The sequence below is a fragment of the Entamoeba nuttalli genome (assembly GCF_000257125.1).
Source record: "Entamoeba nuttalli P19 unplaced genomic scaffold asmbl_8287, whole genome shotgun sequence".
Classification (NCBI taxonomy): domain Eukaryota; phylum Evosea; order Mastigamoebida; family Endamoebidae; genus Entamoeba; species Entamoeba nuttalli.
In genome coordinates, this window is record NW_008579058.1 from 31,148 (window position 1) to 47,496 (window position 16,349).

The 16,349-nt window shown below is 23.7% G+C and overlaps 9 protein-coding genes across 9 annotated transcripts; 3 read left to right on the forward strand and 6 right to left on the reverse strand.

The window, feature by feature from the left end:
- Window positions 1–27: 27 nt before the first annotated feature.
- ENU1_182730 (hypothetical protein) lies at window positions 28–1,452 on the reverse strand (the record flags this gene model as incomplete). The annotated part of the gene is made up of 2 exons (XM_008861541.1): window positions 28–1,258; window positions 1,319–1,452. 2 exons carry the CDS (start codon window positions 1,450–1,452, stop codon window positions 28–30), a joined length of 1,365 nt encoding a protein of 454 aa, XP_008859763.1.
- Window positions 1,453–1,795: 343 nt separating this feature from the next.
- ENU1_182740 (protein kinase, putative) lies at window positions 1,796–3,022 on the reverse strand (the record flags this gene model as incomplete). Its single annotated transcript, XM_008861542.1, has 1 exon — window positions 1,796–3,022. The coding sequence occupies one exon, from the start codon at window positions 3,020–3,022 to the stop codon at window positions 1,796–1,798; it is 1,227 nt and encodes a 408-aa protein (XP_008859764.1).
- Window positions 3,023–3,845: 823 nt separating this feature from the next.
- Window positions 3,846–5,996, forward strand: ENU1_182750 (hypothetical protein; the record flags this gene model as incomplete). Its single annotated transcript, XM_008861543.1, has 1 exon — window positions 3,846–5,996. One exon carries the CDS (start codon window positions 3,846–3,848, stop codon window positions 5,994–5,996), a length of 2,151 nt encoding a protein of 716 aa, XP_008859765.1.
- A 207-nt stretch (window positions 5,997–6,203) lies between these two features.
- On the reverse strand, window positions 6,204–6,812 carry ENU1_182760 (hypothetical protein; the record flags this gene model as incomplete). The annotated part of the gene is made up of 1 exon (XM_008861544.1): window positions 6,204–6,812. The coding sequence occupies one exon, from the start codon at window positions 6,810–6,812 to the stop codon at window positions 6,204–6,206; it is 609 nt and encodes a 202-aa protein (XP_008859766.1).
- A 356-nt stretch (window positions 6,813–7,168) lies between these two features.
- ENU1_182770 (protein kinase, putative) lies at window positions 7,169–8,722 on the reverse strand (the record flags this gene model as incomplete). Its single annotated transcript, XM_008861545.1, has 4 exons — window positions 7,169–7,297; window positions 7,360–7,722; window positions 7,776–8,064; window positions 8,502–8,722. 4 exons carry the CDS (start codon window positions 8,720–8,722, stop codon window positions 7,169–7,171), a joined length of 1,002 nt encoding a protein of 333 aa, XP_008859767.1.
- Window positions 8,723–8,891: 169 nt separating this feature from the next.
- On the forward strand, window positions 8,892–12,815 carry ENU1_182780 (hypothetical protein; the record flags this gene model as incomplete). The annotated part of the gene is made up of 1 exon (XM_008861546.1): window positions 8,892–12,815. One exon carries the CDS (start codon window positions 8,892–8,894, stop codon window positions 12,813–12,815), a length of 3,924 nt encoding a protein of 1,307 aa, XP_008859768.1.
- Window positions 12,816–13,607: 792 nt separating this feature from the next.
- ENU1_182790 (hypothetical protein) lies at window positions 13,608–13,823 on the reverse strand (the record flags this gene model as incomplete). Its single annotated transcript, XM_008861547.1, has 1 exon — window positions 13,608–13,823. One exon carries the CDS (start codon window positions 13,821–13,823, stop codon window positions 13,608–13,610), a length of 216 nt encoding a protein of 71 aa, XP_008859769.1.
- A 128-nt stretch (window positions 13,824–13,951) lies between these two features.
- On the forward strand, window positions 13,952–14,206 carry ENU1_182800 (hypothetical protein; the record flags this gene model as incomplete). Its single annotated transcript, XM_008861548.1, has 1 exon — window positions 13,952–14,206. The coding sequence occupies one exon, from the start codon at window positions 13,952–13,954 to the stop codon at window positions 14,204–14,206; it is 255 nt and encodes an 84-aa protein (XP_008859770.1).
- Window positions 14,207–14,221: 15 nt separating this feature from the next.
- On the reverse strand, window positions 14,222–15,937 carry ENU1_182810 (hypothetical protein; the record flags this gene model as incomplete). The annotated part of the gene is made up of 3 exons (XM_008861549.1): window positions 14,222–14,242; window positions 14,304–14,975; window positions 15,020–15,937. 3 exons carry the CDS (start codon window positions 15,935–15,937, stop codon window positions 14,222–14,224), a joined length of 1,611 nt encoding a protein of 536 aa, XP_008859771.1.
- Window positions 15,938–16,349: the final 412 nt, after the last annotated feature.

Here is a 16,349-nt window from a genome sequence, read left to right on the forward strand (position 1 = left end):
AATAGATTGATAGATTAAAACGTTATACTATTTAGACAAAGAGTTGAGATGTCTTGCTTTCAAAGATTCTCTATATGAAAAATAGTCTGAGAAATTAACAGATTGATATGTAAATGTCTCAAAATTACATTCAATCCCTTTAGCCCATTTTGGAATTTTAAACTTTTCAGATTTTGATGTTTTAGTAGAAAATTTATCCATTTCAATTTCATTTGGTATATTTATTGAACTTTGTTTTATTTGGTACAATGTACTTTTTTGTTTTATTAATATATTTGTACCTATATCAATTCTATTTAAAGTTTCACATAATACATCTTTACGTAATAAGTCCCAGTCTTTAGATACAAACTGTCTATATTTTCTAACAACTTTTGAAAACTTATCTAACATTGCTTTATTCTCTTCAACTAAGATATTAGTTTCAAGACTACCCATTAGAGTATATACTACAGAATATATTTTTCTTTCTTCAAAAATAGGAATAAAGTCTTCTAAATTATTTCTTTCTAAAAACTGCATAATAAAGAAGTCATTATGAATAGGTAATGATGGAATTTTTTTATTTACTTTCATTACTGTAGTAATTACCATAGAAATACTTATTTTTCCATGTTTATATTTGTTAATTTGATTATCAAGCTTCTTAAACCATGGATTTGTACTTTCTAAAAGTTTCAGTATCTTTGCTTTATTTAATGACGTTGGCTTTAATCTTGAAAAACTATGAACACATACTTCTACACGATCTCTCCATTCATTGTCTTCATATTCAATCTTCCTTAATTGATTTAATGATGTAAAATAACTATCTCTCTTTGGAATCATCATTAAAACTCTGAAATAAACTACATTTTGAACCGAATTGAAGAATTTAGGAAAATGATAATCAACTCCTAATGGAATAGTATCTAATGGATAAAATAAAATAATACCAGAACTCTCTAATGATAATTGCTCTTTCTTTCTTTCTGCTAAAACTGTAGCATATTGTAATGCTGGCCCACAACCATGTTCATATCCAAATAATATTATTCTATCATCTCTGTATCCTCTTTCATTTATTCTTTTTAAAACTACATCTACCATAAGAATTAAATCTATATCTTTTTTATTTTTATTTAATCCATATCCTGGATAATCAAATGAAATACACCTTGCTTTAAATATCTTTGTTACCATTTTCATTTCTTCTTCTATTTCTTTAATATCTTTTTCAGCACTATGAAATACAAAAAATGTGAAGTTATAAGGATTTCTAATTATTATAAATATTTCTTATGTTATTAAATCATCCAACAAAATTATTTGAACAAACTCTTTACTTAAAATAAAACGTACTGGTATTGGTTCAAATCCTTCAATTGGGACCATAATAAGTCCATGAAGATTTTCATCATATGTACATTCTTTAGGGGTATGTTCCAATATATATTCATACTGTTTATTCATAATTGATAAAAGTCAATATTTATTTTGTAGTTTATCAAAAATCACATTAAAAAGGTACGTTCTTGTCAGAGACAACGAATCTTCGTTTTTGTTTGATTAAACTAATTTTAGGATTCTTATTCTATTCTTATTTCGTTACAAATCAATTTTTTTGACACTTTTTTTCTTAAAAATGTTAAAAAGCAAAATATTTTTCAATTAATTATATTTGATTAGAGTTTTAAACATATCTTCTTTATATTTTGAAATAATATTTTATATTGATTAAATCCTTTTAATTCTTACAACTAACAAAAGCTTTCTTGAAAGAATTTGGTAATAAAAAATGAAAATATAAACAGATTTAGTTCATTCTTCTTTGTTCTACTTCATTAGTCTTAGTACAAATTTTTAATAATTTTCTTGATGTGAAAAATTCGTGACATAAACATTGTTGTGCACTAAGTCTTTTTTTTTGATCCATTTCCAATAAACCATTAACCAAATCTTGAAACTCAGGAGAACAATTCTTAAATTCTATACAATCATCTCGTTTGCCAGAAATTACTCTTTTCATAAAATCACTCCATTTACAATTTAATTTATCAAATGTAACAAGTTGTTCAAAAGGATGTTTTCCTGTTGCTAAAAAATACATCATAATTCCTGCTGCCCACATATCAACTTTTGTTCCATTATAATCTCCATCTTTAAATAATTCAGGAGCAAAATATGTTGTAGTTCCAATGTGTGTTTTTGCTGCTTGTGTTTGGTCTATTATTCTACCAAATCCAAAATCAGCTAATTTAACTTTTAAATTAACTCCACAAAGCATTACATTCTCTAACTTTAAATCTCTATGAATAATGTTATTTTCGTGAAGATATTTTAATGCACTAAATATTTGATACATAATAGTCTTAATCTTTGCTTCACTCATTCTTTTTTCTTTCTTTAATGCATCAAGTAATTCACCCCCACGTACATATTCCATGATAATATAGAGATATTGGTTTGTTTTAAATACCCCTTTCATCTTAACAATATTTTCATGATTAGTTTTTCTAAGTACTTCACTTTCTCTTCGACCAGACTCTTCAGCTGATCCTTTTGTTCTTGTTATTTCTTTCATCACATACTCTTCTTGTGTTTCTTTTTCAATAACTCTTCTAACAATTCCAAATGTCCCTTCTCCAATATATCCTTTAACTTCATAATGTTCAAAAGGTCCTCCTTCTTCAATTTGTTTTTGTTTAAACTCGTTATCAATAAATACATACGAAATGTGTTCTTTTAGTCCTGGGTCAAGAAGTGTTAATGTATCAAAACAATGTATTTCTTCTTGAACCCCTTTTCCAAGATATTTTCTATTGATAAATGTCCCATTAATTGAATTATCTGTAATGAAACAATGAGACAAATTTTCATTTGGTGTTGTAACTCTTGTTATTATACAATGTTTATGACTAATTGATTTTTCTTTTGACAAACAACAAAATTTATTTGAACGACCAATTATTGTTTCATTCTCTATTAGTAATAAAGATGGAACTCTTCCTAATGAACAAAGCATTCCCCACTTTTTATTCATAAATAACTTTGGAAATGAATAATTTTTGCTAAAAGTCTAGGGTTTCTTCTTTTTTTTCTTCAGAGTAATTTTGCTTATGAAAATAAAAGAATTATCACGTGTTTGTGGTAATATGGATAAAGTCAAAGAGGTTAAATTCTTCTTTATATACCATTTAATTCAGGTTAATTTTATTAAATAAGATTTAATAGAGTATAAGAACCTCCTAAAGAAATTGTTACTTATAAATTAAAATAAACCATTCAATACTCTTCAAATCCAATTCTTATTTGAAGGTTATTTTTTAAAATGGAATGTCTTGGAACTTTACTTGGAAGTTATATTTAAAAATTTTTAACAAGAAATTAGGATTAATGGAATTTATATCATTATAAAAAAATTTAATAATTTTAGAGTTAATACATGAAACAGTTTGGGTTGGTTATAAAATGTAAATTCAAAAATTTATATCCTTACAGAAGTTGAAACAAGAGTTTTAGTACGTTTATGAGGGATTATAGTGTTTGGATACAAAACAATACTTCAAACAATAAATTCATCAACCATTTATGCAGAGATGAGTTATGGACAAAAGCTAATAACTTCTTTTATGGAAAAAGTGTATTGACAGTTAATTAATTTCTTAGTGAATGTTAATTCTAAATAAAATACTAAATTATTAGTTATTTTTATTTATAAATTATTCAAAAAATTTTTATAAAACATAATATAACTCTTTCAATTAGATTAAAAACTTCTCTTACGTTTGAAATTTTTAATAACTCTTGATTTTCTGAGTTGTTCTTCATTCTTCTACAAACCTAAAGAACTTCAAAAAATTATTATGAGTCTTATTTTACTTATTTCATTGTTATTTATTAATAACTCATTAGCTACTTTATGCAATGAATTAGAAATGAATAAAGTATATACAGTAGAACAAGCATTTGAATGTATTGAATCAGTAAAAGTAAATAGAACAGTTACTGAAGCAATTAAAAAAGATATTACTGCAATTTTTGAAACATATGTTTATAAAGATATTTTACTTTCACCACCAGCTATTAAAGGAAAAGCTGATTATTACCAAAAAGTAGATATAGATAAATTATTAAAAGAATTAGATACTACAGAGACTTCTATGTATTCTTTTTATCAAAAAATTGAAAATATCTTTTTTGCTACTCATGACCTTCATTTAACTTTTAGAATTAGTTCTAATAATGAATTTAAATATTATTTTGATAGTTTTTATGCTGTTTTACCATTCTCTATTGATATTATTAATGAAGGAAAAGATGTTATTTTAATTCCATATGATGTTCTTACTCATTATGGTGTAAATCTTCCACAAGAAATTATTGATAATAGTAAAGTCCCAGTTCAAAGTATTAATAAAATGAAACCACTTGATTGGATTCGTAAATATGCAGAAGAACATACTTTTCTTAAATCAAATCATGGTAGATTTACTTATGCTATTGAGTCTATGTCTAACCAAAAACTTACTTCAATTCCATTTGAAAAAAGTTTCTTATCAGAGTCTATTGATATCGTATATTCTAATGGACAAACAGTATCTACAGGATATTCAATGTTATATAAACCATTAGTTTCATTAACTAAAAAACAACAAGAAAAGATTAAAGCTAAAGAAGAAGGTAAAAATATGAAACCAATTAGTTTAAATGATTTTATTGATTTAAAACAAGACTCAAATACTTTTGATTATGAGTCATTAGATAAAAATATTGCTTGTAAAACATTTAAAGAAGATGGAAAACAAACAATTAATGTATTTGTTTTAAAAACTTTTTATCCAGAAACAGAAGTTGATAACTTCTTTGAAACATTTGATAAATGTATTGCTCAATTTGATGAAAATGATGACCCAGTTGCTATGATTTTACCAATGAATGGTGGAGGATATGGAGATTTAGAAAGTAATATTGAAAATTTACTTGCACCTTATGAAGATACTGCATTAATTGGAAGTGTTAGAATATCACCAGGAGCTGAGAATTGTATTAAACATGAATATGGTAGTGGAATGTATGATCCAATGAATTGTACATCAAGGTACAATATAACTGGAAACCTTTCAATTCCACTTGGAGAATTTTATACAAAACCAGTTCCTGTAGTATATGGAAATAATGTTACACATATAAAATCACAAGTATCTCTTCTTGTTCCAGAAACAATGCTTGCTTCAAGATTTACTAAACATCCAAGAAATCCAAATCAAATTATTTTATTTACTGATGGATTTTGTTATTCAGCCTGTGCATTATTAACAAAAGGAATGTGGGAAAGAGGAAGTGCTATTATTGTTGGATATGAAGGAGATCCAGAAGGTGATGTAGAATGGTTTGATGCTGGACAATCACCAACAGCCGTAATTGGAATGGATGAAATGTTTTTACCTGAAGGAGATGATTTAGCAAGATATGGAGGTTTTATGAGAACTAGTTTTTATGAATATTTCGAATGGAATCTTGATTATAATAAAGAAAGTAATCCAAGAGAATTTACTCTTTCACCAATTGATGAACGAGTTCAAATTTACAAATATACTGAAGATAAGTTAGAAGAGTTTGTAAAAGAAGCAAGAAAGATCTTTGAAAAATATGAAAATGGATGTAATCCTAAAAATAAAATGCTTACTAAATATAGTTCTGAGTGTGACAGTCAAATAACTGTCGAACATGGTCATGGAGGATTTATTTGTGGTGATGATGGAAAATGGTCTAATATATGTAAAGTTTCGTATTGTGATCATGGATATAAATGGGATGAATATAATCAAAGATGTATAGAAGATGCATGTTATAAGACAACAGATGATGATGACAGTAATAAAAAAGAATGGATTGTCATAATAATATTTATAATTGCAGTAATAGTAATAGGAATAATAATAATAGGAATAGTATTTGTAGGAGTTTATTTGAGTAAAAGAAAAGAAAAAGGATATATTCCAATCACTAATTAATTAAAAACAGCAGTTTTTTTTTTCATTTATTTAATTTCAGTATTTTTTAAAGAAGTTCAAAGAAAGAATATTGAGGTTATTTTCAAATATTTTTGTTTTTATCATCTATCTCTTTTTTTCATAACTAACTAACTAACAAAGTTTGAATACAAAAAAATTCATTTATTATTCAGTTATTATACAAAGAGGAATCATGTTTTGTGTTATTTAATCAAATTGATGAACAAATGAGTTCAAACAAGGATCATTTTTTGAGATAATAATTGACGTGTTATTTGTTGTGAAGATTGAGTTGATGTATTGATTAACTTTCTTTCCTACTGTTTCAATTCTTTCTTTGTTAAATAACACTTTACCATTTCTTATAATAAAATGGATCGTTTCACCAAGAGCATCCTTATCACTTGGCTCTTTTTTTTTCCTATGTTTTCTTGGAGAAGGGGCTTTTGATAATAGTACATAACCGAATTCACTTAATAAATCACAAAGAATATTTAATGAAAGGATAAATCGATAATTTTCACTTCTTCTTGTCGCTGTTTTAGGAACTACTCCTATTGATACTTCATAGTTCATCCGTTGTTTAACAAGTGTTTGAATTAATTTTGAGAATGAAATACTATCTTCATTTGAAAATATTAATGATTCAATAGGAAGAAATTGCATAGTTACTAATGCTTTTTTAGCTGGTTTGTGAATTTGAATATCACAAAATTCATTTAAACATGCAAGAAAGATAGCTTCTTGGCATGTTTGATAATTTCGCCATTTGATAAACTTCTCTTTTGAAGAGAGTTTCCCGTGGCCATGGCTCATGGAGGTGATAAATCTGAAAAAGGTGTAAAGAATAGATATAATTGCCACGGTTAGAGATTCAAAACGATTGTTTAAATTCGATCTTTGCACTCTTTTTTTTCCTCTCTTTTTGAATAATTTTAAAAAGAAACAAAATTAGTTTTAATTTTTTTTTTTGGATGTCTTAAAAACTGAACATCATTATCTGTTATTGCAAATGTATATTTTATGGATTTACTAAAAATTCACTTATTTTTCATTGTCATTTCAAAAAAAAGAAAAAGCAACTTTCTTCGTAGGATTTTGATTTAAAAGTTGTTCGAACTGAGATTAGTTACAGTTCATATCTTAAAAACAAACTTTAAAATAACCAATTATCAATCAATATAATTTAAAAATGGATGATTCAATGCATTAGTACAAGTTATTCTCTTTTCAGGATTAAGACATAATAGTTGAGTACAAAAATCTAAAAATTGAGGATGTCTTGAATGATCAATAAGTCTCTAATTAATGAGTTAATTACAAATAGACAATGATTTAATTTATTAAAAAAAAAGGAACAAACATGAAGTGGTGATGGATCAAAATTATGAGGTGTTTCACAAATGACATACCCTGATTTAGAAAAATAATGACTGTCATGAGATAATATATGTGGAAACTTTCCTAATACCATTTCCATTTTTAATAATTGTTCCCTTTCACTTTTTCCTGTAAAAATTTGATAACCAATGTACATTTCTAATAATGTACAACCAACACTCCAAAGATCAGTTGCATATGACCAACCATCTTGAAGTAACATTTCAGGTGAACAATATGGACGAGTTCCAACAGTACTAAAATGCAATCTATTTTCAGAGAAAGTAGCTAATCCAAAATCTATTACTTTTATTTCATCATGTATTGGAACTCTTGTATGTTGGTACTAAAAAAAAATAATTATTTCTATTTTATTTAAAGAAAATATGTTAGACAAACTTTTACAATATCAGGATTTGCACAAGTATCATCAGTAATTGTTACAACTTCATAATCATCTTTTTTTAACATTATATTTTCTGGTTTTATATCACAATGAATAATTCCTCTAGAATGAAGATATGAAAGAAATTGAACTGTTTGACGAGCAACACTTCTAATAAAACTCAAAGAATAAGGTATTTCTCTATTGTCATAAAGAAAATCATATAAATTAATTCCACCAAGTTCTATTACCATATAATCTCTTTTATTAAATGTAAATGAGTCAAGGTATTTTATTGCTATACTATAATATCAATATTTATTTATTATGTATTATTATATTAATATAAAATAAAGTGGATTGAAGTAAATATTAATATTTTATTAAAGCATTAAATAACTAATATAATTGTAATACATATTTCTTCTTCAAAAAAATTATTAGAAATTAATTATTTTAACTAGTATTTTAAAGAGAATGTTCATTTTATTTTGACAATTCTCTTCTTAATATTAACACAAGAAGCTAATAAGATAATCCAATAAATTGATGATTCAATTAATACTAATAAAATTGGCTAATGGTTCTGGTTCAATCAGTGAATATTAAAAGCAATTAATAATTTATTCTAAGTAGTTTTCCTTTTTTTTTTAAAGTAAAAAGTAATAAATGGTTTTCTATACCATAGGAAATATTATCAACCCACAGTTTAATAATAACAAAAATAAAATAAAACAAACTTTGCTCTTGGATCTGTTGCAGATGCAAGAATTTTCATTATTTCTATTTCTCTTCTATCATCAAATCCTTTATCTGAAATCATTTTAAGTGCAACTTGACAATTCCTCAATTGATCATAACACTTCATAACTTTAGAAAAACCTCCCCTACCTAAATACTCATTAATAATATAACGATTGTTGATACAGTTGTTTTTTTCTGCCATTTCTCTGTAATACATTTTTTTTTTTCGTTTTTACTTTTCTATACAAAAAATTTTGAGTTCTTTTTATATTCTTTTATTATTTATTTTATTATTTTTATCTATTTAATTATTAAAACTTAAAAATCAACTTATTGAAGAAAAAAATTTAATAAAACTAAAAAACAATAAAAAAGAATAACAAAAAATGAGAGTTTTAATCCAATTATTATGTTGGATTGTCTCATTTATATTACCAAGTTGGATCGAATTAAAATGGTCTAATGAAGGTATTTGTTTTTTATTTAAGTTAAATAAAGTAGTTTCTTCAATTCAAATTAAAGATATTAATATCCACTTTTTGAATAAAATTATGGTTATTGAAATTACTACTATTAAGGGATGGAGTAATTTTAATAATATTAAAGAATTAATACAATTTATTCAACAACAAGAAAGAAAAGAAAAAACTAAGAAATGGTGGAAAGTAATGATAGATAATGTTATAACTTTATGTATTCAATTTATTCTTAAGTACCAAATTATTAAAGAAATTTGTTGTTCATTAAATCAAATTAATTTAAATATAAATAAAATGAATATTCATGAAAAACATTGTACTATTACATTTGATATTTTTAATATAAAAGGAACTATTCAACATCAAAGCATTGAATGTTATTATCAAAATGTTGAACTAATTATTCAAGGAAAAGATATTAAATATGAAATTGAAAATAATTTATATATTATAACAATGGATAAAATAAGTGTATTAATGAATAGATCAAAAATTGATTTTTGTTCCATTAAATTAATTTATAAATATTGTCTTCATATTTATCTTCAAAAAATTGATTTACATTCACAAGACATATTAATTCCAATAGAAAATACTATTTTATTAAAAAATAATACAAATGAAGAAGTTTGTATTATAGATTTTTATAATAATATTATCCTTTTAAAAATATTACAAATAGAAATGAAAAGTATTATTTCATCTTTTATTAATATTCTTATTGATTTTATTCCATTAAAAGTTTTTCAAAATGTACTTTCTCATAGTATTTCAAAAAAAGTTATGGGTTTTATTAATTCAATTATATTAAAATTAAAAATATGTTCAATATCTAAAGTTGAATATGAATTTGAAAGTAATAAAATTTTATTTAATGAAAAAAAGTTTGATTTAAATATCAATTCATTAATTAATTCATGTTCTCTTTCATTTATAATTAAATCAAATAAAATTCCATTAATTAAATTAAATCAAATAGAATTAAATATAACTAATGATATGATTATTCATTGTAATATAAATACAATTAATTTAATAGTCAATAGTTATACATTATATCAAATTGCTCACAGTTATTTAGAATTTACAAATAATATTTATTTTATATTATCTAAAAGGTATCAATTTAAATATAATTCATTTAATAATAAATCAAAAGAAAATACTAAAAAAGATATTCTTATTCCATATAGTTATTCAACACAATTAAACTTACTTCCATTAAAGGAAAATAACACATTATTTATTTATAATAATACTTTATGGATTAAAATTAAAACATTTTTAAATCATTTACATTTTGAATTCATAAAATCTACAATAATATTAACTGATTGGAATACATCTAATAAAAAAGAATCAAATACTCATGATATTATATTTGTTTTTCATCATTTTAAAGAAACTGTAAAAGAAATAACAATTGGTTCTTTTAAAGTCAATTATCAAAATAAAAATATTACATTAAGAAATATAGTAATAACTCTTATACCTTTATATATAATAATAGAATCAATGTTTATATCTATTCCACCTCAATTATTTGATTCTTTATTACAGAAATTAAAAAATATACTTTCATATTTTCTTAAAGAAACTTATACATTTAAAAATTTATCTTCTATTCCAATGAAAATTCTTCAAAATGGTCATTATATTGATTTTAAACCTAATAGTGTGATTAAATTAAATAAAGTTAATGAAATTTCATTTATTATTTACGCTCAAAAATATACATTCTTTTTTCCACCATTTAATCAATATTTTCATTTTAAAGATATTCCATTACATTTTTATTATTATTCTCATACTCTTATTTTATATTCATCTTCAATTATTCAAAATTTATTAACAGTACCACTAACTTTATCTTTTCCTTCTATTTCTTTTACTTTACAACCAAATCAAACTATTGGACTTGATGACATTTTATTAAATCAATCACTCTCATTTCAATATGACGGTTCATCATTTAAATTTCTTCTTCCTTGTTTAAGGTCAATAACAACATCATATCATGACATTGCACATTCTTTGCAGATAATTAATTCTAATGAACCAATTCCTTTATTATTAATTAAATCAATGAAAACAATAAAAAATGCACTTCCCTATCCTATTATTCTTAAATCAGTAAATGAAACACCAACCCGTGTTGTTATTAAACCAAAAACTGAATTTACATTATTTCCACTTTCTGGATTTATTTATACACTTTCTGTTAATATAAATGAAATTGAATTCACAAATATATCAATGGCAAAAGATGAATATATTCAAGTTAATGGCACTATTATTCATCTTTTGAAACATGCAAATTGTATATGTTTTTATTGTAATTTTGTATTAAGTAATTATAGTGGGTTATGGTTAAATTATTGTCCACATAAGAATTATTTATTTAATACTCCAAATATTAGATTTTTGAGAGAAATTATAATTAATGATATTAGTGATATTTATATTGGAATAAACGATGGATCTTATGAAAAATTAAATCAACAATTTAAGTTAGTGTCTAATAACTATGAATATTTCTTTTCTACATCAATTACAACATGGTTTGAAGATAATAAATTAAATATTAAAACAAAAGAAATTATGATTAATTCGTCATATCAAATACATAATTCTAGTGAGATGGTAGTGACTATATGGTCTAATAATTATCAAGAATATATTAATATTAATGAAACAATTGTTATTCAAAAACTTGAACGTACTCAACCAAAAATTTTAAAATTTGGTATTCTTGGAGGAAAGAATTCAATGGGACTTTGTTGGAGTAGATCATTTGATATAGATGATATTTTTAATTATCCTGCAACAATACCAATTGTTGGAAGTACTAAAACAATTCATACTAGAATAGAAAAAGGAGTATTAGTACTTGATATAAATGAAGAAAATGAATGGAGTTTTATTAATAACACTAATATTCTTCTTACATGTAAACAAAAGAATCAAAAGGATAAAGAACAAAAATTAAAAATTTATAAGAAAAGTGAACTTAAATTTAATTTAGATAATCCATTTGGAGAACGTATTATTAATATTCAATATTATTATAAAGGAATTATGAATAAATTAGATGAAATATCTCTTGATGAAACAAAACAATATAAACAAATAAAAAACAATATAACGTTTTATATTAAAGTTATGAGAGAGCCATCAATCATTATTGTTTCTAATGAAATAATAAATAAAAAGAGTGTTGAAGTATTTAAAATAAATACTATTGCAGTAGATTGGGGATTTATTGGGCAAATGAAAAATATTTCAATTAAAATTGAATCATTATCTAAACTAGTTCCAAGTTGGTGTAAAGAAAAAATTCCTTTGGAAGAATGGAAGTTAGAGTTTTATATCAAAAGTATATCTATTAATGAAAAACAAATGGAAATAATTAGTGCATATGATAAATTACAATGTGAAATAAATATGCATAACTTTTTAATTAAAGGAATTATTCTTAATCCTCCTGACATTAATATCATTCTAACTGAACAAATCATTCAAAAAATTGTAAAACTTCTTCCAAATGAAAAAGATGAACATTCACAAATTCAATTATTCCCTGTATTTATTGATAATTTTAATATACATTTTTCTATGATGGATTATTCTTTACTTTCTAATATTAATCTTTCATTCCCTCATTCTAATTTTCCTGCTTTACCACTAAATAAATTGGTACATTCTCTTTATTCATTTTATAAATCACAAATCCTTCGTCAAACTTTCTCAATTGTAACTTCTGTTTTAGTTGATCATTTCCCATTAGAAGTAATCTACCAGTGTGTCCATGCATTTTTCCCTTCAAACTAAGATTCTACCTATTTACCATTATATTTGAAATACTCTTAAATCAAAACAGTTCACAATCTTTCTTTTTTTATTTTTTTTTATGCTCCTGTATCATTTCTTCTTTTTCTTCTTCTATCTATTTATTGTCTTTGTGAAAATATAAATAATACAAAATTAAATTACGTATCACTGTTTCATTTAATCTATACTACTCTCTAATTATTAGAACATTTATTAATAAACTAAGTAATTCATTTGTTTTGACTTGTAAATTTACATTCCTTACACAGAAATTATAACTCTTATAATTTTTCTTTAATAATAGATAATAAACCATTTTATCAATTCTTAAACTACAACATAATAAGTAACACTAGACAGATTGACAAAGAAAATGTAAATATTGTTTAAACCATCTTTTTCATAAAAAGAGTTTAACAAAAAAAAAACAAAGCGATAAGATAATTGATTATTTCTTAATCTTATTTTAGTTATTGTAAAGATTCTATTAAATATTTTTATAGATTAAACTAAAAATTATTATATTCCTATTAGTTATTTCAGCTATAAAAGATATTATATTATAATAATTAGATGAATTTAAAGTATATACTAAACTATTTTATTCTTTTCATTTTCAATATTTTGTAATTATTTATTAGTGTTACATTATTAATAAGAATTATATATTTCTTAGAGAATGACTAAGTTATGAATAACAATCTATTAGGTATTGTTATATATTCCTTTAATTTTATAGACGTATCTTACAATATGAGAATCTAGATAAGGATAAACAATACACTTGAATTATTATTGTTGTTGTTGAAGTTGACTTTTTAATTGAGTATTTCGTTTTTCTTCTTTTTCTAATTGAGCTCTAAGAGAATTGAATTTATCATTAAGTGCTTTAAATTTTTTTTCAGAAAAGAATACAGAGTATTGAAGGGCACTTTTATAAATATCTTTTAATTGTTCATCAGTATATTCTTCATCATTAAAATTAGAAGAATTTATCAAAGCTATCATCTCTTTTCCTTTTTGAATTTGATCTTCATTTAAATCAGTAAAATTATCATTGAATTCTTGGTTAGACATGACGAATGAATAAAAACAGTTTTAGGGTTGTAAAAAAAAACTTTTTCAGTTCATAGTAAATGGCAGAAGAACAAGAATATGATATAGAAATAAATGGACTTCAAGATTTTGACTTAGTCACTAGTGTTAATTTTAAAGAAGAAGATTATGAGTTAGATGAATATGTTGATATTTTAATGTCTGCATATGAGTATCATGTTATGGATTCAATAAGACGATTTAAAGAAACAGAAAGAGGATTAGAATTAGTTGAACAACGACTAAAAGAAATTCAAAAAGAAAATGAAGAATTAGAAAAGAAAATAATTAATTGAATCATATGTGAATTTCTACTTGATGAGAAATACCTTCTGAAACAAAATAATAAACTTTATAAAGAGGATCATCTTTCCATGGAATCATTAATAAAACTGGTATATCAGCAAATTTAGTTTTTAAAATCCATGAAGAAGACTCAATGAAAAATACATTATTTTTTGGTCTTATATGAGGTCTAACAAATGAATCTTTTGTTTTAATTATAAACTTATCTATATCAGAGTCTTTTACTTGTTCTATGCACATAACCAACCCAGATTTATTTAAAGATGGTGGTAATTGCATTTTATATAATTGTAATGAATGTTCTTTCTTTAATTGAATTGTTGTAGTAGTTGAGAAATATTCTAAAACTAATGGTTTTGTTTTGTCATAAGAAGTAATATCAACACTAGTTATATAAACACCTTCTTTTATATGAATTCTATCAAATACGGAAGGAGAAGTAACACATTTAATTTTTGTTGTTTCTTTAGGATCAAGAATAAGAAGTTCATCATTTTCTTTTGCTTTTAAACCATTCCCTCTTCCAAACATTAATGCCTCTTGTGTATCTTCAATAGTTAAGGGATAATCAACTCCTTTTTTAATTTTATGTACAACAGCAGGCTCATTATCCCCATCATTAATTAAACAAATGACAGCTTCTGGATTATTTGTTTTATACTTAATAAAGAGATATTTTTCAAATGAATAATAAACACAAGAAACATCTTCAATAAATATTCTTTTTTGTTCCAAAGCAGTGATATTGAAATTCATTGGCTATAATATTATTTTTATTTAATAATATTAAATAACAAACAAACTTCAAATGTTGTATCAATATTTAATTTTTTAAGTTGGGTTAATCTTTCTAAGTCTTTAATGTATTGAGGAGTTTGTTTAATAGTTTCATTTTCCTTTTGAATTTCATTAGATCGTTGAATAACTTGATTTAATTGAGTTTTTAATTCATTAAAAGCATGTTCTATTTGATTTGACGTAATGCAGATTGTATCAACTTTTTGTTGGAGCCAATCAATTAAATTATTTTTATTTCCATTAATCAAAACCACCGTAAATGTATTAATATAATAATCTTGGTTTTCATTTTCATGTTGTTTTATGTTTTTAATATCACCTCTTTGAATTCTTTTAATAAAAGGGTTTTGGTTATTCATCAATTGTAAAACATCAATAATATCATTATTAGGTAAGACAATTGTGTTTTTTCCTATAGTAGAATAAAAAAGAGTTTTACCATCAACCCAAACATCATCTTTTTGTTCTATTCGAATAATATAACTCTGATTATTATAAGTAATTGTTTCAAAATCTTTTATTCCACTTTTAATTTCAATAAACTCTTCTTTTCCATTTTCTTCTATTTTTTTCTTTGTTCCAATAATACTATCTTCAACAGATATAAATATAACTTTTTTCTCTGCATTAGCTAACTGCTCTATCTTTTGTCTTAATATAACATTTTCATTTTTTAATTTTTCATATTCTCCTGAACTATTTGCTCGTCTTCGAGGGCTTAATCCTCTCATACCAATAGTGAGTCTTGGTGATTGGTTTGGACTGTCAAATTGATTACCTACATTCCCACAAAAAGAGTATGTCATCAATAATCGTTGAAAAGTAGGTAATTTAAGTATGTCGCCAATAATCTTTTCTCTTATTAAATCACTTAAGTTATGCTCTTTCAACACTGACCCAAGTTCCACAATGAGTTGTTGCATAATATAATTAAAATTTTTTGTTCTGTTATTAACCTTTAAAAATCTGAAAAAAGAAAAGTTCAAACCAAACTTTTAGCATTAATGAAATAATAAATGATTGAAGAAGGGGAAGTATAATGTAGTAAGGAAGTAGGATAGAGTTTGAAAAAAGCTATAATTATATTATTATTATATCATATTTATACTATACTTTGTAGCACTATTTTTATCTTATTTTTATTACTTTTATTATTAGAATAATATCTATATTTGTTATTCTTGTTATTATTATTATTTTGAATGATAATGAATCATTTTTATTTCATTCTTTCTCAACTTCATATTTTCATTCATTAAACATAAAAACATTTTTCTCTAAAGAGTTAATTAATAAATTAAAATAATTTTATCATTCTATTCTATTACATTTAAA